Raw genomic sequence first — 26,023 nt, 5'->3', positions numbered from 1 at the left:
ACCACCTTAACTTTGGTTAACCTTTGTTTTGTTTTGGAGAATAGTAACTGTAAATAAAACTACAAATTAATTTATTATTTATTAATTCATTTTTACAGAAAAAACACATGCTCCTGTGTTTCCCAGATTTAAATGCTACATAATGGGATCGTGGCAGAGGTTACAAGGTCCCCAGCACATAATGAGAACCTTAAGGAGATGTTCCCCAGCTCTGTATTTGTTAACATGATACAGGCTATAGTGGGAACTCAACCAAGCCGATTTCTGTTCCCCAGCACAGCCACATGGCTTTCAAAATAGCAGGCCTAGACTTGAGGGAACTTATCAAATATGTTATAGTTGTTGTGTCCATAAGGTTTATGTCTAATAATAAGCAGCTTGATGAGTACTTTTACTGTAAATACTTTAATAATCTTGAATGGACTATTGATTGTAATGGAGTATTTGTACACTGTGATTTTGCTACTTTTAGTTCAGGATTTGAGTACTTCTTCCACCACGGGTGATGGGTTTTCTTCTCTTATGCCGGTTTTTGTAATGAATTGACAAAAAGTCAATCCAGTCTGCCACAAATACTTGACCCTTACAACTCACTCATATAAACTCTGCTCTGCTTCATTGCTGATCAAGTAGAATCCAGTGAGCTCTAAAACTCTGTCTTGCACTTTATTATATTATGCTTTGCAGTGAAGAGAATATCAAACTTAAGCACAGATCACTGACTAATGTATTTCTTCAGGCGAAACCGAATGCAGCATAGTTGGTATAAATATTTATAAGTGAAATATTTATATCTCCCAGACCTTGGAAAATTGGTCGCTGGACTACATTTTCAATCCAGCAATAAGAAGAAAAAAGATTAACATAGGGAAGTGTTCTTCTTCAAGTCATGTGTCCAGCTCTGTGCTGGCTCTGGTGATACTTCATCATCATGAATGATATTAAAATATTCAGTTTTATTCTCAGAGCCCTCTCATCCACATCGCCACTCCCCTCCTCCACAAATAAACACATTCCCCCAGAATGCTTTGCTGTTGCTTTGTCCTGCAGGCAGCCTCTCAGTGATGCTCCTCGTGTGTGATGAGTAGAAATAACGGTAAACACGACCATTCAACCACTGCTTAGGGGTGATGATGAACTTCTGTCACATGTGTAATAAACAAAACTGTGCGGTACCGGCGGATATGAGTGGCATTTTAAAGATTGCTTTGGTGTGTGTGTGTCTGGAGCTAATTTCATAAACATGCTTTTGTCTGGTTCATTCCTAAGAATCAAATAAAAAAGACCTTTGAAAGAAACAAAAGGAAATCATTTGCATACCTGGCTTTTTACTTGAAGCCTGTTTGTGAAGAAGGAAGAAACACTAAATGGAAAATGACGTAAACTGTCAGCTGTGCTTCACTGAGCTTCTGGCCCGAGGTACAATCTCAACACCTGTGTTTCTTTGTCCAACTCTAAGACAAATGATTTACTTTTGTTTGCAATGGTAACAGTTATAACAATAGTCAAGGAGGTTCACTAGATGTTGTAGTTGCAGCAGTACTGTGGATCTGGCAGTAGTATACTCCAGTGGTGGTACAGTTTGAGTTGCAGAATTATTACATATGGATGCAAATAATCTAATTGTGTTATGACTTTGAGAAGGGATGTGATTTTTGACGTACCTGTTGCTTTCACCTCACGCAGGATCTTGATTTAATCTCACCAATTTTTAAGGGCGTTATATGTAAGTTTTGCCGCCACTACATAGCCAACATTAGCATAACCATTGTTTACTTACCAGTCCTGAAGAAACATTGTGAATTCAGCATCAAATTTTTGTCAAGCTTTTATTTTGATCACTTTTTCCCTTCAACTGAAGTTAGCATGCTAACTATCTAGCCTCGGCCCATCTGGTCTCATAGTACCACCCAGAGGGCCTATTCTAAACTTTTGTCTTTAAAACACAATGATGGTTGAAGCTTTTGGTAAGCAAACAGCTGTTCATGCTAATGTTTTTGTCAACAAAATTGTCTTAATAAAATAAAATGCAGTCAGAACAGAAGTAACAAAACTAATATCAGCAGCAGCAGTGGTTTAATGCAGAACATGCACCTCTTCTTCTTAATCTATCTCAAAAGAGTAAAATGCCCTTAAACCTGTGTTCATACCTCCAGCTTTTTTTTAGTCAGTTTTAAAAAGTGATCTTTTTTCCCAGGCTTTGGGAATAGTCCATCAAACACAAACGGCTCATCATTAATTTATATGCTGATAAAAGAGTACCACTTCAAACACAAAATTTCTGTATATATTGATTCTGAGAGAAAAAAAAAACAAGTGGAGGCGGAAGAAGAGGAATTAAATTAGAGAGGAAACAGGAGAAGGTAATGGAATCTAATAAGGGCAAGGAAAGTGATGAGGGGCAATCATGAACATGAAAGACATGCAGGAGCAGGAAGAAGACAGAAGAGGATTTAGTGATACTGCAGTTATTGCTATGTCAGCTAATCAATATCATTTGAGTCAAAATCCTATTCAAACAAGTCACCAGTCACTTTTAATCAAGACCATGAGTCAGTCTTTATAATTTCATGCTCACATAATCCTGCAGCAGCTGGTCATGCTTTGTTCCACCTGCTACATGCTGTATACAGGCTCCAATGATTGATATGTACACCCAGCTCCACCTGTTCTTTGTACTTATTATCATACATGACGATGGCATCTCTTGCCTTGTTGCATTTTATGTATCTGTTGGGCTCTTTACTGCAAAACCCCGGAGGGATTTTTAATGCTTTCACTGCTCACTCCAGCTTAGATTCATTGGGGAGCATCCTTCAGTGTACACATATTCCACAAGAATCGTAAAACTGAGCGATTCTGAAATACCCTGGATTACATTCATTGCTTTTTAACGTCCAGTGCCAGTGTTTAAAAATTGGCGCTTTCTATAATATCTCACCATGGCAACCAGATAAGGTTAGGGAGAGATACCAGGAAAAAAAGGATAAGAAAAGACGTCTTCTTGCCTTTCGTTCCGGTCTGATTAAAGTTCACCCTGACAAACTAAAAGCTGAAAGCTTCTGGACTCACAGGTAACGCACTGATCAGACAGTTGATGTCATTCTGCGTCATCAGCACGTCATCAGGATCCATGTGAGGAAATCAAATTCTGGTGACTGACAGCAGGTTATGTTGAACTTGCACTTGAGCCTTATTATTTTCTCTGGTGTTGCAAAGAGTTCATGACAAAATAACTGATTGTAGCATTATCAGTCAAGACAGCACCTAAACCTTTTTTATGAATAATGACAAACAGGTAGAAGCAGGAGAAAGCGTAGTGATTTTGGTATCACTGGCATTTAACTCACCTTTTAATGGGAACTGCCAAAAATCACAGCAGGGCAAAAGCTCAGCACACCTCTGTTTGAATTCTTTCACTTTCTGACTGGTCCAGGAAAATCCCAGTATTCGCATATTGACACACATATGTCTCACCATGGTTACCATCTAACAAATAATAAAGAATCTGGATTTAAGGATTAAAGCCTGGCATAAATGTACTGTATAAGCTTTCTACACAGATTGCGTCCTTGGCAGTTCACAGTCAGCAGATTTAATGATAGATACTTAATCCTAGTTCTAATAATAATGTTTAATATTAGTTGTCTGTCTGTTGGTCTGATTTGCTTTCACTCTCCAAACAAACTGCACCAGAGTCCACTCCTTTTCAGATCCTAGGCCAGTTGCATAAGAGTTCAGTCATCAGCTTTCACACTAACCTAAATGAACCACACCAAACTGGCATTTGAGCCAAAGCAAACAGATAACATGTGAAAGCATCTTAAAACACTTGGTTAGGGATAGAGGAAGATCATGGTTTAGGTTCATAAAGAGGTAAATATCAATTGCAGGTCTGACAGGATGCAAACAGGTTACCTATAGACAGATCAGACTACCTACACACCCAACCTCTACACCTTTACTTTCTACCTCACTACATACAGGGACCACTATTTCTCTGCTTCTGAGGACCATGTGTGAAAATAGTGTAAAAAGAAATTTGTCTTTACCTTTATTCTACAAAAATCTCAAAATTTTATGTAGTTGCACTACAGAAATACTATATTCAGAGAGATGTTATCTAGAAGTGCATACATAAAGCCACAATTATTAATGTATATGTGCCGACTGTGTTATAAAACCACTGCAGGCTGCAATAGTACTGTTATGTCTTTTGATAAGACATTTGTATAATGTATTTGGTGGTATTTACTGCAGTATTCTAGTGAAACATCAGCTGCACCTCCCCCTCCACCTCCACTCTAAGCTGCCCTGTCCCTTTTCTTCCTTGTACATGAATTTTGAGCATCTTGTTCTATCAGTTTGTAATATCTCTTAATGCATCAATGACATAGGCATTCCTAAGGATCTTAGCTATGATGTTCTTTTACTTTTAACTTTCCAACATGGAGTCATGATCATAAGTAAATACTGTGGAGTCATGATGCCACCATTATTGTTTGTTTTCACTAGTCAACTTTTTAATGGTTATGTTTCGGCTCTCACAGATCTTGGTTAAGGATAGGGAAAGACTGTGGTATGGTTTAATACAGAAAAAAGTTGACAGTGACTTCAGCCACACTGGGTTTATTTACATCTAACTTGAGTGCTTTTGTCACTGGAACCTAACCACAGGCAGGACTCTGGTTGCAAATCCCTGTCCCTTGTGTAACAGTCAGCTACAATTACATATCCTCCAAATGTATTTGCTGTTGCTGTTTAGATGCATATAAATGTAATTTCCAGGAAACAGAGTAGGTCTATGATTTTGTCTTCACTCACAGATTGCAGCTGTAAATTCACAGCACATATTTGCTAACATGATTTCATGGGATGGCATATAAATAGCACATATAAGGACATTTCACCTGTCATGTCAATGCTTTTGAAGCTTTTTGTGTGTCATTGAAGCTCTTAGCACCCACCTGGTTGCTTGCAGAATTAGGGTTAGGGGTTGGGAGGTGGGCTAAGGGGTTAACACTGTTTAGTCCCCATAGACTTCCATGTGAAGAGATGGCATACAACCAAACCTTTACTGACAACACAGCTTATTGAAATGGTAGTGAGATGGTTAGCTGATTGTGGGGTTTAGAGGGTTAGTCAGTAGAAACTAAATGTCATAAAATGACAACTGATGAAGAGCAAAAAAGTGATACACATGAAATTACTTAAAATGACCCTTAACCCCTTCCCAGTTCAGCTAGAGACCAGGTGGGTCCTAAAAAGCTGTATGCCATTTGGTGTCATCAGGCTGTATACCAGGGGTTTCTATGAAACAAGCATACAACAGAAAAAGATTTTATTTCAAATCCTAAAGGTGTGTTTGCAAGCTCAAAAAATTGGTGTAACAAGTGGAGCAATATTGGCGGAGGTTTGACTTGTCTGAGTGCACTCTAGTTTGAACAGGTGTCACCCTTTTAAAAAGGTCACATGTGACAGTTGTGTAAGAAAAAAATCTTTTTAAATTTCATTCCGACTGTTATCAGGCCACAGAGGTTTCTCATCCACCTCAGAGAATGTAATTAAGCACAGTGAATGCCGTTTCATTTTTCTGAATTAACTCATGAAGCCGTCTTAATGTTGTCTTGGTGGAAGAGGCAAAGAAGGGCGACCTTCTGCACTGCAATCAGATAACCTTTTCTTATGAATTTTCAGCCTCACTCTCCCAGCACCTAAATGAGTCACACCAATGAAGGTCAAGCACAGAAAAGCTGGAAAAAACACGAGTCTGAGCGCATACACTTTCACATGCACAACCCACGCACTGAGACTACATTAAAAGGCACTTTAAAGTGACGTTTGACATCTGGAGAAAGCACAAATTTCTCTGCCGTATAAGTCTACAAAGAATTGTCTGCCTGAGTTGTTCTTTTGTTCAGAGTCATATCAACTGCACGCTTAGCATTTCTCATGCAACTATACTGTTAAACCTAGTCAAAGCTCAATGGAGAGGGCAGTCTTCTGTGGTTGGATTGATGGACAGTAAAGCAATGTTTATCTGGATTGATTCTCAAAACCCTATAACTGAGTTCTTTATTTTCCAGTAAGCACAGACTAGATCAGAATATTCAGAGCAGAAATTTAAGGACCTTTAAGTGAGTCCTGAGTGTCACATATTATAGTTCTTCTGTGTGTAGAGTATCATTACATAAATACATGGACGTCTTTACCCATCTTGAAACTCCTTGTCATTGTGTCCTGAATTGATTTATTCTCTCAGTGATGTTAAAATGATTACAGTGTCTGAGGACTTGAGGCGAACTGATTAAGAAAGTGTCTGTGCTTTGTTTAGCTTGTTCACAGTTGGCCCTATACTTGTAGTTATGTTTATCACTTTGCATATACCTTTTATTGAATATATATGCCGGAACAAGGTATCAAGTAATCAACCTGAATCAACCCCCTTCTGCGACCAGTAGAACCTGCATAAACATGGGCAGAACATATTGTACCTGTTTTTACACTCGTTTTATATAACCAGATCTCAGCCTCATTAAGTTCAAGGAGTTATTAAGATTATCTAGAAGATCATTTATATAATAAGCTCTAGTTTTTCTGCTTTATACGTCTACATCACATTTCTTATCTGCTTTTAAAACATAATACTATTCAATGCACATAATCTCCTTCTTATAATGTCACTGTAGTTTGTAATTGAGTCATTAAAGTTTTACATACGTTAAAAAAGTGAAATAGTCTGACAGTGCAGTAAGAATATTCCAACCTATTTTCAAGGCAGATTCCTTTGTTTCAATTTTTTTCTAAAACAAAGTTAAATTTTTAATAATTCTAGTGTAGCCAGCCTGCTGCTTTTGCTGTTGTTTCAAGCTCCAGACACTCCTTTTCTGTAACATCTTTTAAACAAATGAAATTGAAAAGGGCATTCTTATCTCATTGACTGACATATTTCTTTTTCGTTTGTTTTAGGAAAAGATGGTTTATTAGATGTAATTATATACAAAGATGTCTACATGAAATGGAAAGTTTTCATTAAACTACCCAACAGTATATAGAGTAGTTCACATTTACTCTACCTCAACCAAATGCAAGATAAGACTTTGCTGGTGATACATTAGGTTTTCTGTTAGAGCTACATAGCCAACATTAGCTTTAACTGTTTATTTACCAAGAGCTTTAACCATTGTTGTGTTTACAAGACAAGAGGTTATGGTACACTCTCTGGGCAGGGCTACTTCTTCATCCCTTCATGTTGGACTGAGGGCAGACTGGACTCTACAGTAATTCACTATCGCAAAATGGTATTACAAGATGCGACAAATTCAGGAGAAGAAAAGAGATGATAGAAACATACACAAAAAAAGAGTTATGATTGGTGTAGCTCCACCAATGTTTCCTCAAAACATCTGAGTAAACAGCTATTAATGCTAACATTACCTATCTAGCGGCAGACAAAAAATGTACCTCTAGCACCTTTAAGTCCTTCCACGAGATGTTTATCTAAACTTTTGATAGTTATAAGCAGATATAAGAATGGCTCACAGAGGCCTTTGACAGCACCTCCACATTAAGATATGTTTTCAATATAGTTTAACAAAATATAACAAAAATATAGTAGGAAAAGTTACATACTGTTGATGTAAAAAAGTTAGGCCTCACAACAGAAATATACAAAAATGAAAGTCATAATATAACAGATTCATATCAGTTTGGAACCATTTACAAATGACAAACAAAGTGAAAATCCTTTAGCAGCCTCATCATTGTACACAGTTTATCTTTAGCTTCAGTTTTTGCAGTTTTTTTCTGGGCACAAATACAAGATCTTATTGTGATTTCCTGGATAAATGAAGATTAAAACCAATCCACTGATGTTAAATGCATCTCCACCCTGGAATCAAACTGATTCTTTACCACTATGACTCGCTAAGTATCCCGTAACAGATTTACAAACATTATCAACAGTGCATAAAGCAAAATTGAGCAGCAAATATTGGACAGAAATGAAAGGAAAAGCAGAGGGAGGGAAACGCAATGATCCTTTTCAAGTTTAAGACTCTCCTCTGAAGAGGGATGTAGCCTTTGATGTGTGTTGCCTGCATGTGTGTGCATACATGTGTATTTACACATAATAGATAGACAAATAGTCATACAAGTGTGTGTGTGTGTGTGTGTGTGTGTTTCTGTTTTGGTGAATCAGTGCGTGTGCTTGTTTGTGTTCCTTGTAAGTAAGTGTCCCTGTGCAAAAATAGCTTCATCTGTCTTTTCAGAGTGGAGGGTCAGGATGTCCTTCAATCTCGATGGACTCAATTATTCAGTGAGACCCTGTTGCTGTTGTTCTGAGGGTGCACACTTTCTTTCATTCTGAAAAGGTTTAAGTGCACACACAGGTTTAGTCAGTTTGTTGGGAAGCCAAAATTACAGGGGATAAATTAAACAAGAATAGACATGAGAATCAGGTCAAGGGTCCAGCATGCACTACACTTTACCCCCTCCGTGTTTTCAGACTCTCCCATTCATATTTACACCCAGTTTTTCAACTAGTTACCATTAACATGCACTAACTGGCTTTGACATGTATTTTAAAGTGGCATTAAGATAGATTTTATGCAAAAACACACCTGTTTTATCAACCTTAATCACACAAGTGGAGCTGCAGGATATAAAGCATCCCATCACCACTGATTGAGACTCCAGGAGTTCAATCTATCTAGCAAAATTAGATCCAGGAAATGTCTGCATTCAGAGAAGAGCTTGTAACTCAAGAGTGAAACATATAGAATAAATTCAGTTGCTTTGGTCTCTGGTCAAAAAAAAAAAAAAGAAATGGAGAGACTTTCCTTTACAATCATATTACTTTGGAACTGTGAGATATTTTTGCTCTAATAGTGTTTTTTTTTTTTTCTTCATCATCAAGCCAAGATTTTAATTTCACCTCCTGTCAGTTCAGCAACCTATGAATCAATGTACATATACTAGTAATTTTCAGTTACCAAGAGGATAAAAGCTTAATTTTGCAACAATCTTAGAAATAAATTGATAGGAAAAAGAAGTCTACAACCATGTTAGCCACCCTGTGAGACTGTACCAGGGAACATTAGTGCTTTGAGCTAAAAGCTAATGTATGTACTGTTAACATAGTTTCCATCCATATGTAGCACAATTTGTATATATCCAAGGTTATATACAAATATTAGGAATTTGTTCATAGAGATAAACAGTTTGTGGCAGTAATTCTCCAGTCAGGTGCTGCAGAAGAATGAAGAATGCCAGTCAAACCTCATTTTTTTTCCTACATCATGATTAATTTGCTGTGTGTTTCCATTTCATTTTGACATTCAACACACTAACGCTCCACCTCATTGCAGTGTAAAAACATTTCTGCAATAGTTTTAGGGATTCTTCATTCCTGCACTCGCCAAGAGCTGTCTCCAGCAGTGGAAGGCAACACCAATGTTAACTCTTGTTTTGCCTATATTTCTATTATCTCTTTTCTTGTACCGAAGTTAGCATGCTAGCCAGCTAGCCCTGGCTCTCCCGTCCGGTAACTGTCACTTTGTGACAGTGAGTCGTCTCAGTCTGCTCTCAGTCCAACATCAGAGGAAGAAGAAGTAGCACTGCCCACAGGGCATTTTCTAACCTCCTGTTATATAAAGTCAACACTGGCTGTAGTGGGAAAAAAACCCTGACATATAGCACCTTTAATGACATGCCAAACAAACTGATGATGGTAATACAATTAATCTTCTGTGCACAGTAAATGCCTGTGCAAAATTTCATGGCAGTCCAACCAATAATTATTGAAATATTTCAGTCTGGACAAAAGATTGCCATCAGTGAATACAGACAACAAAAAGCTTAATGTTGCAGCATTATCAAGAAAAAAAAAACATATCTTTTTTTTAAATAAAAACAACTTGTTCTCATGCTGCTGTTGTCCCAATCCCCAACACAGCCACAAAAGAGACTGTCACAATAATTACAGTGTTGATTTCTTGTTCACCATTTGGAGAAAACTGTAAACAAAATAAAAATGCCCCATGAAGTGACAGCACTCGATCAAAGCAAATCAAAAGCATGGCTGTGCTGTATTACTGTGACCTGCTCCGTGTTTTGGGTTACTAATAACATCTTTAAAATGTGCATGCTGACTAATAGATGCAGGATCCGTGTGCCAAGAAGACTGAGGGCTGTGCTAGATTGATGGCGTGCCAATGAGAATAATAATCTGTCCTCTCCATCTCTGACTCACTGTCCCTTCTCTTTGTCTTTCTTTTTCTTTTCATTATAGAATGATAAATGTGTTCATTGTCGATATGTCGGGGACTCAAGCATTGGCTAATTTGGTTAGCTTGTCTTTGCTGAGGACGACCTTGATCTGGAACCTGGATGAGTAAGGATTTGTGAAAATAATAAATGAAAATGTCTTCATCAGCAGAGCCTGCACCAGCAGCACAAAATGAAAGTAGGGAAATAGATAAATAAATAAATAGACGAATCTCAATAAGCAGAAGTGATCAAAGAGGAGGGAAAACAGGCAGAAAACAGTGTCTGGAATCACTCACACAGAACTTGTACTTCAGTGGGTTTATCATTCAAAACAATAAAAGGCACAAATACAGTCTGCGCACACACAGCCAGAATGTGTGCACGTATAGACTGCTCCTTTATCTCAGACCAAAAACACAGACTGTAAAATCTCACAGCCGAGACACACACACACACACACACACACACAGCAGCTTTGAAATATTGCATCTGTCAAACAGGGACGTTTTCTCTTGGCTCGGGATGACATCTCTTCAAAGATTATTCATGTAAACACATTTATCTGGACTAATGTAGATGGCTGTCTGTACTGGATGTATCAATCCCTTTCTACTCTACAGACGAATTTGAACTGACATGTTAGGAGAGTGAGAGAATGTGACATGGAGATGTTGGAACTACACTAGTAATTGTGCAGTGGTGTTAGAGTTTGAGTGGAGCTTCTTCCCTAAAAAAGGATCTTTGGTCATACAGACAGCAGCTTGGTATATCTTATTCCTGTGTCAGAGAGTGCCGTTGTTGTCCAAAAACTATTAAAAGCACACTGGTAGCTTACTTTTGATCCTGCTTACACCTCTCTGCTGCCATAAATACCCACTAGACCAAACAAATGTACTATTTACCCCTGTTTGAGTAACATTTTGTAAGAACTACAATGCCCAGCTGTTTCAGGAAATAATCTACCTGTTGAAAATGTAACTATTTATTTGTGGCACATTATGTTTTCAGTAGTTGTTTTATTTATAATGCATTGTTGTTTTCTGTTTTTTTAATGGGGTTTATTAATGATTATAAATGACTTTATCATCAGTCCTATCCTAGAAAAGTTTTCTCTGCCGCTGAAAGTGACGAGACAGGCTTGCCAGGCAGGTGCTGGCATGTGTTAGCATGCTAACTTAAGTAGAGGAGAAGAAGTGATAGAACTAGAGGTAAAACATTACTGTTGCTCTCCACCACTAGAGACAACTCTTGGCGAGTAAAGGAATGAAGTTTGGGAGTTGGGACACATGCAGGCTTTGTAGCAATAACAACACTTAACATACAAATAGCTCCTTTAAATAGTGATTAATTAGCAAAAGTTAATTTGAACCACCACCAGTGACAATTCATTTCAACCAGGCAAAGAGACAGTTAATGCCGACTAAAAATGAGAAGCTGCTACCTGAACGTTTTGTAACACCACTATTTGCTAAGAAGAAAGAAAAACAGCATCAGAGCCTTCACATCCACACACCATAATTTTCACTCACATATGCTACAAAATGCTTCCACTGTGAGGCCCAGTTGTTTAGCAGCGCTGCCTGTAGTGGACAGTGGAGTACAGTAAAGAAAGGATCTGCATTCTGTTATGATCCATTAGAATAAGCCAGAAAATATTAAAATGAAAAGTGAAGAATATTAAACCACCCTCATTCTACACATAATTTAAAAGCAATAAACATGGATTTAATGTATTTTGGTTATTCACAGGCTTCTGTTACATTCATTTACAATGAAAAAACTATAAGATATGTTGACAATATCACCTATTTATGGGAACCCAGTGAACCCATTGCACAACACATTCTGTTTAATTAGTTTGGCTGTCTCCTTGCATTTAGATGAGCTTTTCATTCTGTGTGTCCACGCATACTGTCAGCTTTTTTCCCAACACTGGTTTTCATGTACTTCATCAAACGTGGCCATCTCGCCTCTGAGAGGAGGGTCGTAGCACATCTTTACACCATTAAACCTTTAATTTGCTGTTGGAGAGGAGCACTAAATAAAGCCATCCACATGATGACCAATCAGACTTTGAGCGCTTTTCACGATCTATATAAAAAGATATAGTATGTTTTCTCAGTAAATGTGATAAAAAGCTGAGCTGTGGCACAACTGTCGTGCAGCCACAAATAGCAGACCGACACTTACACGTAGGTGAAAATTATTTGCTTTGACACTTCAGTCAGATGTGAGCAGCAAAGAGCTTTCACTGATGTTTAAAGAGAGTATTTCCTCTCTGGCTGCTAGCATCAAACTCATGGCCAGTGGCTGCATTGAGGATAATACTGTAGATCACAGGATATATTCTTTCATTTTTAAGAAGGCTTAGTCATTTCCTAAAACAGCTGGTCACTGTAGTTTTTAGCAAACGTTACACAAACCAGAGGAAACAGTGCATTTGTTGGGGACTATTTTCAGCTGTGGATTAATCCACATCTGGTGCTTTAGTGAGTATTTAGCAGCAGGATGGTGTATGTGGGATTGAAATATGGATTATCACCATTTATTCTTAAAGGTTCGGAAAGGATCTACGTGGTTAAATACTGAAGAAGTGAATGCTGGCTTTAAACACGAGACATGACTTTTTCAATAGAGTTTTTTATTGTCAGTGTTTTATTAGCAAACCAAAAACGTGAGGAATGCAGTGTGTAAACCCTGGTCACTGAGTCCCGAGCTTTTTACACCAACTATCCATCCTAACCCTGCTTTTTAGATTTAGGGACTTAAGGAGGGATTTACATTCTGTAATTACACAGATTGCCAGAGCTGAAATTACCTTTTTTACTTGTGTGCTGCCTCTTTCTGCTTTATATCAGTGTAAACTGAATGTCTTTGGGTTGTGAACAGTTAGTTGGTTGTCAAAGAAAGGACATCTGAAGATGCCACCCAGGAACCTAGGAAATATGTTTTGCTGTTTTCTAACACCATAGATAACGTTTACATTAATATGCATTAATATTCAGAGTTTTGAGACTTATCCTGTTTTTGATTATATTCAGAATATGGCACGTACATATCCTTGTATACATAACTGGAGCAGTATCCAGGTTTCTGATGGTGTGTCTTTATTTTTCACCATTATGAGATGGTTCAGAAACCTGGATATTTACATGTTTTCATGCCACAGTATCCTGGTTGCTCAAAGCCAGGATGAGGATGTATCCAGGTGTCTGAAACCCAGACAAGTTTGTTGCAGGATCAGCAATGACACATTTCTCAAGTGGGTTTAGTCACATCAGAAGGGGACCATAGCTTCCACTTGTTTTGATGTAATCAGTCTATTTCATGAACAGAGCAGGTGGTCTCAATAATGCTACGCCAGGTTGATGCATACTGGCATGCTCAATAGTAAAGCGGCAAATTCAAGATGCTACCCACGCACTGGCTCAAGCACAGATGACAAGAACATAGTGTCGATGTCAAAGTGCGTCCATCTTTGTCAGTTAATTTACTGACTGTGTTATCTGGCTCTCCCAGCACCAGCTATAAAAGCCCAGCGCTTTTGCTTGACTTTAACGCCGCTAATGCCGTTTAATCACTCAACCATTCATCACAGTATGTCCTAAATTACTATCAGCTTCATTTGGCATTGCATCATCCCAGCCAGTGCCCATTACCATCGGTGCAAATGAGGAAAGATAATGTGTTTTGTTCAAACGCAGATGAAAAGCTTCCTAGAGTTTGGTCGCCGACTATGTGGCAGTACTGGAGACAGTCACTTTTTGTGTGTGCATGATCAATATGGATCATGATTCTAATACACCCTGGGGATTTGACCTGGTTTTTAATGTGGAAGTCGTCCCACCACCCACCCCCCCACCCCCACACACACTGGCATTCACACACACACTCAAAGCTCAGAGAGAACAAGCACAATAAATGGAGGTCTCAGGACACATGATGGATTGGACTCAAGTGGGAGGAAAAGAGCAGTGTAGTGTGAATGTGGAGCTTTAAAAAAAAAAAAAAAAGCAAGGCCAAACCAAGCCATGCCAGGCCATGCTAAAGAAATCAGTTGTTTTCTCTCTGACATTGCTAACATTTCCACTGAGACATGGATAAAAAAAAGGGAAGAAACGCAGAGACAGACAGAGAGGGAGAGATAAAAGAGTTGTGACTTTGCACTAATTCCAGTGCAGTCAGCCCCGGGGGTGGCCGGGGATTCACAATCCACTGACCACCGTCCATCGTCCCTGACAGGGCAAAGCCAATCAGGGCTTACACACAGGAAAATCGCTGGAATGTCACAGCAGGGCCTCGTTCGCCACTGAAACAAAGTTTGGGCTCCCACAGCGAGCCGTGCCCAGCCATGCCCTACTGACCCACTCCAGGCTGCAGGACTTTTTAATTCACAACAACTATATTACTTATTACTGTGTGTAGTTGTCCTATTTTATAGAGGCTGCACTCTCTTCCTCTTCAATTTAAACTTAAAAAATATTTTAACACAGGCAATAAGTATGTGATTTGCAAAGACGTACATTTGCAGTACAAAAGAACACTGTAAAATTATAAGAGTTTCTAATTTAAAAAAGGCATGAATAAACATCATTTGCATAGCTAGTTTCAGTTATAAATAGAAACAAGGGCATCCTGAAAAAGCTCATCTCTGCAGTTTCAAAGGGTTTGCATTTAGAAATGGGGGCTTATTTAAAATAGCATGTAAGATACAGTTTTTATTACCAAAGCATGTATTTCCAGGCGTTATGTTCCATAAGTGCCCCTACTTTCCTGTTGTAATTGATGCTGTATCTTTTAAGCTGCAATGTTGCGGCAGGAGTATGTATAGATTAGACGAGTAACATTAAAAGTAAAAGTTTAGGGGGAAAAAGATTGGATTGTTTGTTAGGAGTTTAAAAAACTCAGTTAATCTGTTTCATCTGGACTGCGTGGGTATCGTTTGATGAGATTTAATTGACAGTGGCCAAACAATATAGATATAGATATTGATATGATTGTCTGTGACATCACCCTTTTCCAACCCACCCAACTGAAATCAGAGAGATCAAAAATGCAAATACTGAAATCTCTGAAGTGAAACCATGAGAACTGTTTGAATTTAAATTTTGTGTTTATGTAGGAATCCATTGCTTAGAGTCAAAGGATGACTAAGGAAATATGTTGTCAGGGTCTCTAAACTGCTGAAGAAAGTGACTTGTTAAAATCGAGGACTCTAAGTCTTACCATACCTTTGTCAACCAAGGGATACCCCACGCCTCGATGCTCTGACCTCTATTTTTTTCTTCCTTTTGATCCCATAATTAGACCTCATGGACTTAGATCTCATTGTTATGTTGATGATACACAACTGTGCCTTCAGATCACACTTTACACCACACCCTCTGTCTCACCAACAGAGCAACAGACCATGCTGTGGCATCTAAGATGACTGCTCCACATGGCCCACTTCTGTCTGCAGCCTGGATGTTGTTTTTATTTTCACCCTTTCATTAGAGCCAGATTAAGTTGAACTGCAAAATATATACTGCTTCATTATTTGATGCTACTGAAAACTAACTCAGATTACATGTAACCTGGTCCCTGTACTGCACCTCTGCCAAGTACAGCATACCGTGGTACTATTACACAGCTTTGTTGAGTTTGCACTTCTCGTTGGCCAGTAAAAGATAATCTAAGGTTCTGCTCAGACTTCTCTTTCATATTCAGCCATGTGCGTTTGATGATTTCTCTTCAAATCAGCTCACTTCCATCGCAAAGCTGTTGCTTTGTGGTGCACACAGTCCAGCTTCTCTGTGGTTTTAGTTTGTAACTGGAGCATTTCGTTGGTTTTATCAGTAGTTTCAACTGATTAATGTCTTTTGTGAGCACCCATATAGTAAGTATCCTGCAGGAAGGAAGTCATCGTGGTAAAATAAGCCCCTTCAGTTTCATCAAGAGCCTCCTAGTTAATTGCTGAATCACCCTGCAGGGGCCTCAGTGGGAATAATGACCAGTTTGCTATACATTACTCTTTCATTGTGCAAATCACAACACACAGGGGGTGGACAGAATAAAAACAACACCTGTGCAATGTTATGCTATCCAATACAATAGCTCTGAGACAGATTGTGTCTTTGTCTATATTTTGAAGTGTGGAGATATTTACTGTGTGTGACAAAATTCATTTTGTTGTCATTTCATGTAGTTATAATCCTTCAGATTTTCATAAAATCACAATCCATTTTTGAGCTTTTTCAGTAATAGCCAGAGTGCCCTGGTACAAGAATTTCACTATATAGATTCCTGCAGATCCTATACAGATCACAACTTGCTCAATGTTTTGTCATTCAATAACTGCATCTCTTTACAGTAGTTTTTAATTGTTAGTGGCAGGGTCTGCCGTTCTTGCACTGGGTTCAGGTTGCCTTAACATCCATGGTGCATTTACAGGAAATCATTATTATGTAATTCAATTTGATTTTATCCACTGATGTCAGCCTTACTGTTTATTGTCCACTCTCTTTATACTGTGTCAGAGCCATATTAAATTACTGCAACCACAGAATTGTGTTAATTGTAAAGATGCTGCAGGAAAAAGAAATGGATTTGTCACCGCAGTTATCAAGTGTTAATCAAAAACATGTTCATGAAAAAGAGAAAACTGTAGCTCTTTTGCATTTTTTTCTGACAGCAGACCAGTTTTAAATATGATGAGGGGTAATAGAACAATAAGCAGCAGCTGCAGTGAGGTGTTAGATGAAGAGTTCAAAGTGACTGTCTGACTACTGTTTGGGTGCCGTGTAAACAGATACACTGGTTGCTCTTCTGCTGTATTTCTAACAGAGTAGCTACTCAGTGAGTGTTGTTGTTACCATGGTAACCATAAGAATGGCCAGATAAACCTCTCTGTTACGATAATGACTTTTAGTGTCAGTGATGGTTGGCTTTCATGTTGCCATCAGTGTGGGATATATTACTGTTTTTGAGTACAAATACCTCAGTGTAGAAATACCTCTCGTAGAAATATCTCTCGTAGAAATACCTCTCGTAGTACGAAAGTACTGTTTTGGAAATATACTTTAAGTACCAAAAGTAAGACCATTATAGCCCATTTTAGAATAATTTATATTATATCACAGTATATCAAAGTTGTACTTAAGTACAACACTCGAGTAAATGTACTTGATTATGTTCCACCACTTTTCTCTTTCTGTCTCTCTCACCCTCATGTAAATGAATAAATAATAGTTAAGGAAAATACAACCAATCACACAGTCTACGTACAGTGACTACAAAGTTAACAGTATTTACATAAGTGCTGTTGGCTCCTCAATGTCCAGAGTACAAAAACAACTATGAGTTCAACTACATCATTTGGCATCCCAAATTGAATTTGCCCAACTGCACTTTGGGAGGAACCCTAAATTCCAACTGTTAAATGACTGCATATTAACTTGAGATAACTGTGTACAGTTGCATTTATTTAGAATGTGTTCAACTGTGCCAAACCTTTACCTGAATAACATGATAAACAGGTTTTGTTACTTTCCAGTAGATATTAATTTGCATTATTTTACATACAAAATATATTAACAGCGACAGTAGCATCAGATAGCAAAGATGTGCTCGGCATGGCACATAATGCACAGGAATGAGTGCAGCACACTGGTCATGTAATAATTAAATATTGTGAATGTGAAGATCCAATCTTATATAATATAAGTTGCAGGCTAGTGCTAAAAGAAAAAAGGCTAAATTGCTTTTATATCTGGAAATATTTAATGTTGCCAGGCAACAGTTTCAATTCAGCATCTGGTGATCTGGTAAGTTCACAGATAAAACGCTTTCATTATCATGTCTAGCTCAGTTAATATTTGCAAAGCAATACATTTATCATGTTTTGAGAGGGAACTTTCAAGCAGAAAGTAAATATCACATTTAAGCATATTGACAGCGATTGAATAGGCCCTTTGCATTATACATAATGAAAGACTGCATCAATTTAGTCTAATGCACTTCACTCAAGGCCAAACAACAGTCTGCTTATTTCTTAAGTTGTCTGAAAAGTAGCTGTTTTCTCATTACCACTCCTCCTGTTTCAGCTTTTCATATATTTTATGGCATCTGATCAGGACTTGTATAACTAAATATACATTGATTTATGCGCTGGTCTCTTTCCAGAACCATTTTTGCCTTCAAGTCAAACTTTGTTCTGGGAATTTTCATGCTGGTGCAAAAGATCCAGTTACTAAATAGAGAAAATAATACTGTGAGAGGAGGTCTTCTCCTCTCCACAGAGACACTGGCTGCTGTCTAACTCGATAGCAGAGAGCTTTCATAGCAGAATTTCTATGGATCTTCTGAGGTTTTTTTTTTTTTTTTTTTTTTTTAACTCACTCATTTGCTTAATCCAAGCTGATCCACGGGACGTGAACAAAGCGTCCACACCTGTCTTTCCTGGCTTCCTCTGCCATAGAAACAGCTGTGGCAGCCCACATGACCTCCAAATACAACGTGAGGAATGGCAGCACTCATGTGTGATGATGCTAATGTCAGACAATGGACAAATGTGTGTGAGTGTGTGTGAAGAAAAGCAGGTGAGAGAGAATGCTTTAACTCACCATATCGATGGATGACACAGGCCCGATGCTGTTGACATATATGCCCACATCGATGACTGTTGGTTTCACTGTAAGAGCCAGAAGGAAGAAGAGTGAATGATGGTAGCTGCACATATTGTAGGAGGGACACGTGAGATTTACACATGCAGTCTTTCTGTTTTATTTGTCATTTGTCAGTGTTTTCATCCTGCAGTTACGTGTGGCTGAGCCCACAGCGTGTCCATGGCCAAAAATCAAATCACTAATCAAGTTTAAACAATGATTACCATCATTCACAATGTCACCTTGACAAATAAAATGAATCCATTTCCTTTCCAATGAAGGCAGAGTCCATCCATCCTCCCAGAGATGGAAGATTTACGCTTTTGAAATAAGAAAACCTTCATTGTGCTTCCTGGAGCAGTTACTGTGTTACCATGGCAATTAATAGCATTTCCAGTCAGTATGTAGGATCTTGGCTAATTTTCCTTGGCACCAACATTTGACTCGGTTCTAGGAAGCAAAAATTGGAACATCAGAAATGTGGAACAGTACCAAGCCCATTTTTCTTTCTTTTTTTCATGACTGTAAAACAGAAAAAAAGGGCAAATTGTGTCTGACAACACTAAATGTGAAGATGATTATAGGAAGAACCAATGTTTGATGTTACTGAACAAACATTTCATCAAAAATTCATATCATGAGTTTCTTGCATCATTCTGGCCGCTGTTTTTATGTTGTGGTTAACCCATATGTGGTGCCCCTTATAAAATTTTTATTAAATGAAAATCTACACAAAAAGTTGGTTCTTCGTAATGAAAATCTATGACCTTGGCTTCTTTCCTATAAGCAACTTATTTTCTCAGACTACACATGCTGTACCACCCCTACAAAACCAGATCAATTTGACTTGGGATGTTTTTGGGGGTTTTTTCACCACAGCTGGTGGATTTTCTTCTTATTATCGCTCTTAAAATGTATAGGTAACACACCCTCATACCCACACACACACACACACACAAACGCTGATATCCGATAGGTCGTGTGTAACATGATGTGAGGCCTGCATGGCTACAACATCATCTGTGATCATATTTATCCATGCTAGCTTGGTTCTGTGGATGTCAGTCTGACAGTAGTTCCACCACAAAACTAGGTTCAGTGGTACTTTTTTAATTCAGCTGAAATTAGCAAATGTCTTGGTTGAAGGCTCTTGGGTCATACTCACATTCAGCAGAAAAACAGGGTTTTGCACTATGCGTTCCAAATCAGCTGACGAAGTATGTACCACTCCTAAACTCCTGGTGGCAATGTCCTAATTTTTTGTCTCGTATCGACACGAGGCCAGTTAGTTATTGTACAGTTATTGCAAACATGGTCAGTTATTACTCTTTCCGTTATGAATTTTCAATTCATGAATGTTTCATATTTGTTTTCATATTTCACATGATGTTATCATAAAGTGGCCCAAGCAGGTTAACATGTTTCATGATATCCTTCAATCCACTGAAACAAGCTTAAAAAGTTTTCCCATGCGCCATTTCACCATCACTCTTTACATCATGCTGAAGCCTAACTGCAACTATTTACTTCTTAAATGGTGCATAGACTAGACAGACACACACACACACATTCTGTCTCACACATACACAAACACAATTTTCTCCCTTTTGAGTGCAATTGAATCTAACAACTGCAGAGCCTCTTTCAGACAATAGTGTAAATGCAGGTTGAGCTGTTTTGGTTACAACACATTATGAGGTTAAGCACAGAGTGTGTGTGAGAGCTCTTGTACGTCTGACCCCTGTGAGATGTTGTAGTAGCTGGTTTGTGTTATTTCGCAGGATTGTGACCAGCATGTCGGACGTGCCTGGAATCTGCTGCTTGGCTGGAAAAATATGTTTGGGTGAAGTGAGCAGGGCGAGTCGCCATATACTCTTATTTTGTGCCAAAGGTTAGAAGTCCTGCTAAGTGGTATAAAAATCTCTGTGTGATGTGTCAAAAATCTCTGTGGGAACTGGAGTCTTTTTGGAAAATACCAAAAATAAGTTAACTCAAGGGTGTTGCACTGCATTGTTTGCACACGTATTATACAGATCCACTTGTGGATGGAGAAGATCTTCCATTTCCTCTTTCATCAGAACAGTACAATTAAATTATTAAGGTTTCCATGGTGTTACACTGAAGCCTTGTTGCTGCCTTGTTCTTATTAAATATCAGCCTCACTGTAGCACTGATTACAAAAACTTCAAAGGCCAAACAATTATGATTAACTCACTTTCTTTCCTGAAGAAGAGGTGCCTTTAGCAGCATACTTAACCCCAAACCTTGATCAGTTTGTTTGTTATCCAACAAGAAGAACAGCTTCCAAGTGTGAATGTTGAGGCCAGAATGATTATGATGCAGGTTGATGCTGACAAAGAAAAAATATTACCAAAGTGGATTTTGAGCAGAAATAGAGGTTGATAAAAAGGTGGAAATAGAAGTAAGAGCACTGTAATTGCAGAAGAAATTCACTTTAATTTGAAGCTATTGCTGTTAGTATTTAGATGTCTACAAACAGCAGCATTGTCAATTGAAAGCACTAAACACACAGCAGTTTGCATGTAATCTATTGATGTTGTTGTTACATGTCGGGAAAGAGCTACTTAGTGAATCCATGACCCACAATACATTAATTTCAACTGTTCATTATGGTTCATTGACATTGAAGCCTTTCTATATTGTTAAATTATCAGTATGCTCACAGTCATGTGATTATGAGTACCCTGTGATGTAAATATGAGTAACAGTCCTGAAGTGCATGTGGGTGTGTTCATGTGTTCATGTGTGCATATCTGCGTGTTATGTCCCCCGGCACCTGCTGTGGCGGGCCACTGATGCAAACAGTTTTGGTTGGTGAAGGCCTGCTGGGAGGCGTTGATTCAGTTCCAGCAGCATGTTCTGCTCCACCAACTGGACAATGAGGAACAACAATGCAGTTGTGCTTTTGAAATTTTTTTCTGCAATTCAGCTTGTGCTGTAACTACAGATACATTATGGGGGCAGGGCTTGACATTAATCTTTTTGCTCACTAGCAATATTACTTTGTAACTGGCTGTCCTAGCATTTCTGAGAGTATAATGTTCCTGAAAAAAACTCTCAACTTTGGGAATCATCCCAAATTTCCCTATCTGGCAGAATTCTTTAAACAAAACTGTCGTTATAGTTCCAAACCACAAAGTTGTAATACTCAGCATCCACACCATGAAACTGTGCCTGGATGTGGATGTAAACATGACTCCTGTCCAGTGAAAGACCATCTCCATCATTAATGAGGCAGAATCTCTTGTCTCCAACACACAGGTGCTGATAAACTTGATTTCGCTCTCTCCAGACTGATGAGATGATTTTGTCAGATTTTTTTTTTTACTGCATATTCTTGTGTACAGACAGATGTTTTTTACTTGACATGTTTCAACTGTCATGCCTGCATCAGAGGCCTCTGCGCCATCTGTGTGTCTTTGTTGATCATCTGTGGATTTCAGCCTCTCCTCTCATAGACGCGATGCATCTGACATGGGTTTACCTTTCTGATAATAAAGGTTAACTGTAGGAGCCCAGTCTAGAGACACCATGCTGTTTAAAGCACTACGGCACCCCCTTGCTCTCCTGGTTTGTTTACACCTGCTAAATGCCGCCACATCATGGGGCTTCTTGACTTGTTTATGCTGCTGGTCACCGACGCATAACAGTGGAATTTATAATATTGCAGTGTCACAGATGCAATAGGGTTATTACTTCAGTTGCCTTTTGAGAAGACTACAGTATGCCACCCACCAAAGTGGCTAGTAAGAGTGACTGTGCCTCCTGCCACTGCTGATTTCTACACACATTTGGCAGGTGGACAGGTGCTAATGTCAAGCCCTGTGTACAGGCATTCATGGTGCCCAGAGGATGAATCCTGTTAACGTTTTTGATCTTCTAGAGCCACCATGAAGTTGACAGTTTTGTTTTTTAATGAAGTGTCATGACAATATTGGATGGATGGTCAAGAGATTGCAGTCATGGTGTACAGGGGATAGAGTCTAATGATTTCTCCAACCCTTTTACTTTTGCACCATCAGGAGGTCAAATTTTCATGGTTCCCAGAGGATGAAGCCTACTGACTTTGACCCCTTTCCCTTCCTCTAATGGCACAATTTAATGTTTTGGTTTTTAGTGAAATGTCTCTGCAACTATTGGATGAAATGTCTAGAAAAATTGGTGCAGACCTTTGTGTTTTTTTTTTTTTTTTTTTTGGTGATGTTTAGTTTGGTTTACAATGAAACCCTGCAAAATTAACGACATTCCCATTAGCCTCAGATGATAAGTGGTTGTGACTGGTAAATCAAGTTCTCTTTAGTGGAAGACAAGAATTTTGAACCTCCGCAATCCTTGCACCTGGAAGAAAAGTATTTCTGTTCATTTCTGTTCTTAATCATTTTCATGTCACTGCAGGATCTCCTGTTGGCTTCCTCCTGGTCACTGGCTAGCATCTCCAGCCTTCTTTTGAGTACTGTCTGGCACCATTACTGGGCATTAAGCCCAAATTCAGGCTCACAATCAAATCTTTATTGTCCATTTGGGGAAATCTGGCATTGCAGGCAAACAGGACAATACACACTCATTGTACAAATTACAGAGAAATACATAAGATGCATTCATTGTTCATTCAGGGTAACCAGGGGCTAGAGCATATTCCAGCATGCATTGGGAAACCCCAGGACACACTGCCAGTCTGAATACTGGACAAAGACAGACAGAGATAAACAATACTCACACATTTTGGCGACATAGACAAGTCCAGCTCATCTGAATGTCTTTGGATAATGCGGCAGAAACACCTGGAGGAATCCTAGGTGACCATGAGAACTACTGTCCCTCCTGTGAGACCCATTTACAGTGGAAATGTAGAAAATTGAAAGACCACAGAAGTGGATGCATGGGATGGGGAGCCGATCTGTTACAGCTAAGGAGGTCTGCTGCGTTGGGAAACTGGGACAACCTGAAGGGAAGTGTCCTTAATTTACACCACAGTGGATAATCACGGCGAATGATGACACTCTATATCATCATAGGATGTGTTTTACACAGACATTAGCACAATACAGACAGAACCAACCACAGTCCAGTGTTTCTGGCCCTCCTTCGATCTTTTTTTTTTCTTTGGAAGTGCAGATGAGTGTTTGAACAAACGCAACCATCACAAAAGCTAAGTCAACCTGACATATGTCCAAACAACACATGGCAGACTCATGTGCGATGATGCATAGGTAATGATGATGCTGCTGTAAAAGAGAATATTCAGGACATATTTTTCTATCATCTGTATTGTTGATGTATTTTTATACTTCTGTTTTGAGAGCTTGTTTTGCTCTCTTTCATCTCTCAAATGGCAAAATAAAGTTGAAAAGAAACCAACTTCTAATCAATATTGAAAGAAACTAAACATCAGCCTACCTATCTATCTATCTATCTGTCTGTTAACCCAATTTTCCACTTCTAACGGACAGACCACAATCCACAGAGGCCAGATGAATTCATCTTCCTCCTCTTCATGTTGCTCATCCTCCTCCTCCTCGTCTTGCTTTTCAAAAAAGCATGACAGGCCCCATCTGTATTACCAAATTACCCTGTGGGCCTCGATTAAGAAGAAATGGCTTTTATGCCGGCTTGGCCCGGCTGGCATGACAAATGCATTACGCATCGTCAGCCCTGGCAAACACACACGTGTGTACATGCAAGACGCACGTATCCCAGCTGACCATTCAACTCCCATATGTTCATTGTCCAAGGAGTGCTGTACTGGGAGTACTGCAGGGCCCAATGGGCTGTCAAGTACTATCCCAAGGGTTGGCCTCACATCTTCAGTCTCACTTTCAAAAGTAATGTGCCATAAAATACTTCATCACATGCTTACTAAAAGTCATCTACAGTACTTTACGCCTCCAAGCTATTTGCCTGAAATGATTTCATCAGAAAAACATTGTTTGGCAACTGCCTACAATTATCAAATTGTGGAAGCCAAAATTCAGTTGAGACCAAGAATCTGAGTTTTTACCATCTACAAAATACAGACTACATAGAGTTGCATGGTAATTTTCTTTAAATATCTTCAATATAACTCTACATAGAAATATGTGACTCTTGGGATAATTTAACAATCCTAGCTATCATGACTGCCAGTTTTATCTAGCTCATCTTCATGGCAAAAACCTCTAAATACTGCAATACCCATGAGTCTCGACTGCCATTACAATTGAGAAGAAAGCCAGTCAGAGTTTTAAGAGGTGTTTGCAAATTCAAAACGCACTGTTGTTGAATGTGTGGAAAAAACTGACCCTGCATAATCTTCTGCTTACAATTAACAGTGCACGTGATATATTTTCAAGCTCTGTGATTGGATGTTGGATAGTGAATGCACCTTGGGAATTGTAGTTATTTATGTTCACGTGCTTGTAGCTTTGATTTCATGTCAATGAGCCATGTATTATCTAACACTATCTTTTGTACCGATGAATTAAGCAGGAGAATTTCACACCAAAGAAGAAGTGCTTATTTTGATTTTGATTTTTATACCCTCCAACTTCATAACTCTACTTTACAATCTGTGGGCTGTAATGGCTGTCCTGTCGTCACACTTCAAATCAGTTTGTTGCCCTCCATAACTAAATGAAACAGTAGCTAAATTAAATTATGTTGTAAAACAAAACAGAGGCACCAGGGTTGGCCTCTTAGTGTCTCAGCTTGCAGTTTAGTTTTGTTAAGCTTCGTCTAAATCACCTATTCAACAACAAATAATCTAAAGAAAGTTTATTTTCCTAAACAAGCTATTTCAAATGGATGAAAAGACTGAAAGAACTTATTTTGTATATATTGTGTTTCTGCCTCATACTCCCTGAAGATTGTCCAGAGGCAGAGTGCAGTGTCTCTCTCTCTGTCTTTTTTTAGGTATTATCATTTGGATTATTCCAGTGGAAACAAAACAGTCTGAATGTAACTACAGCCTCTGCTCATTTATCCCCTTTAAGTCACAGTTATTGGTCACATAGTTCAAGTCAGTAGTAGTCCAACACTCCATACTCCAGTACAGTCCATGTCATCCACAGTAATCAAACATCATGTCATGCATGACCTCTCTGTTCCCTTGT

At 38.7% G+C, this 26,023-nt stretch overlaps 1 protein-coding gene across 1 annotated transcript in view; it reads right to left on the bottom strand.

Moving 5' to 3' along the window:
* Window positions 1-26,023, bottom strand: part of LOC108891882 (gamma-aminobutyric acid receptor subunit gamma-3) — an 83,843-nt gene that overhangs the window by 36,940 nt on the left and 20,880 nt on the right. The window contains exon 3 of the mRNA XM_018689222.2: window positions 18,873-18,940. Within this exon, the coding sequence (XP_018544738.1) occupies window positions 18,873-18,940 (68 nt within the window). The remainder of the gene's footprint in view (window positions 1-18,872; window positions 18,941-26,023) is intronic.

Source organism: Lates calcarifer, linkage group LG7_2, assembly GCF_001640805.2.
Source record: "Lates calcarifer isolate ASB-BC8 linkage group LG7_2, TLL_Latcal_v3, whole genome shotgun sequence".
Classification (NCBI taxonomy): Eukaryota; Metazoa; Chordata; class Actinopteri; family Centropomidae; genus Lates; species Lates calcarifer.
Note: the sequence above shows the minus strand (reverse complement) of the source record. Positions and strands in the feature narration are given on the sequence as shown.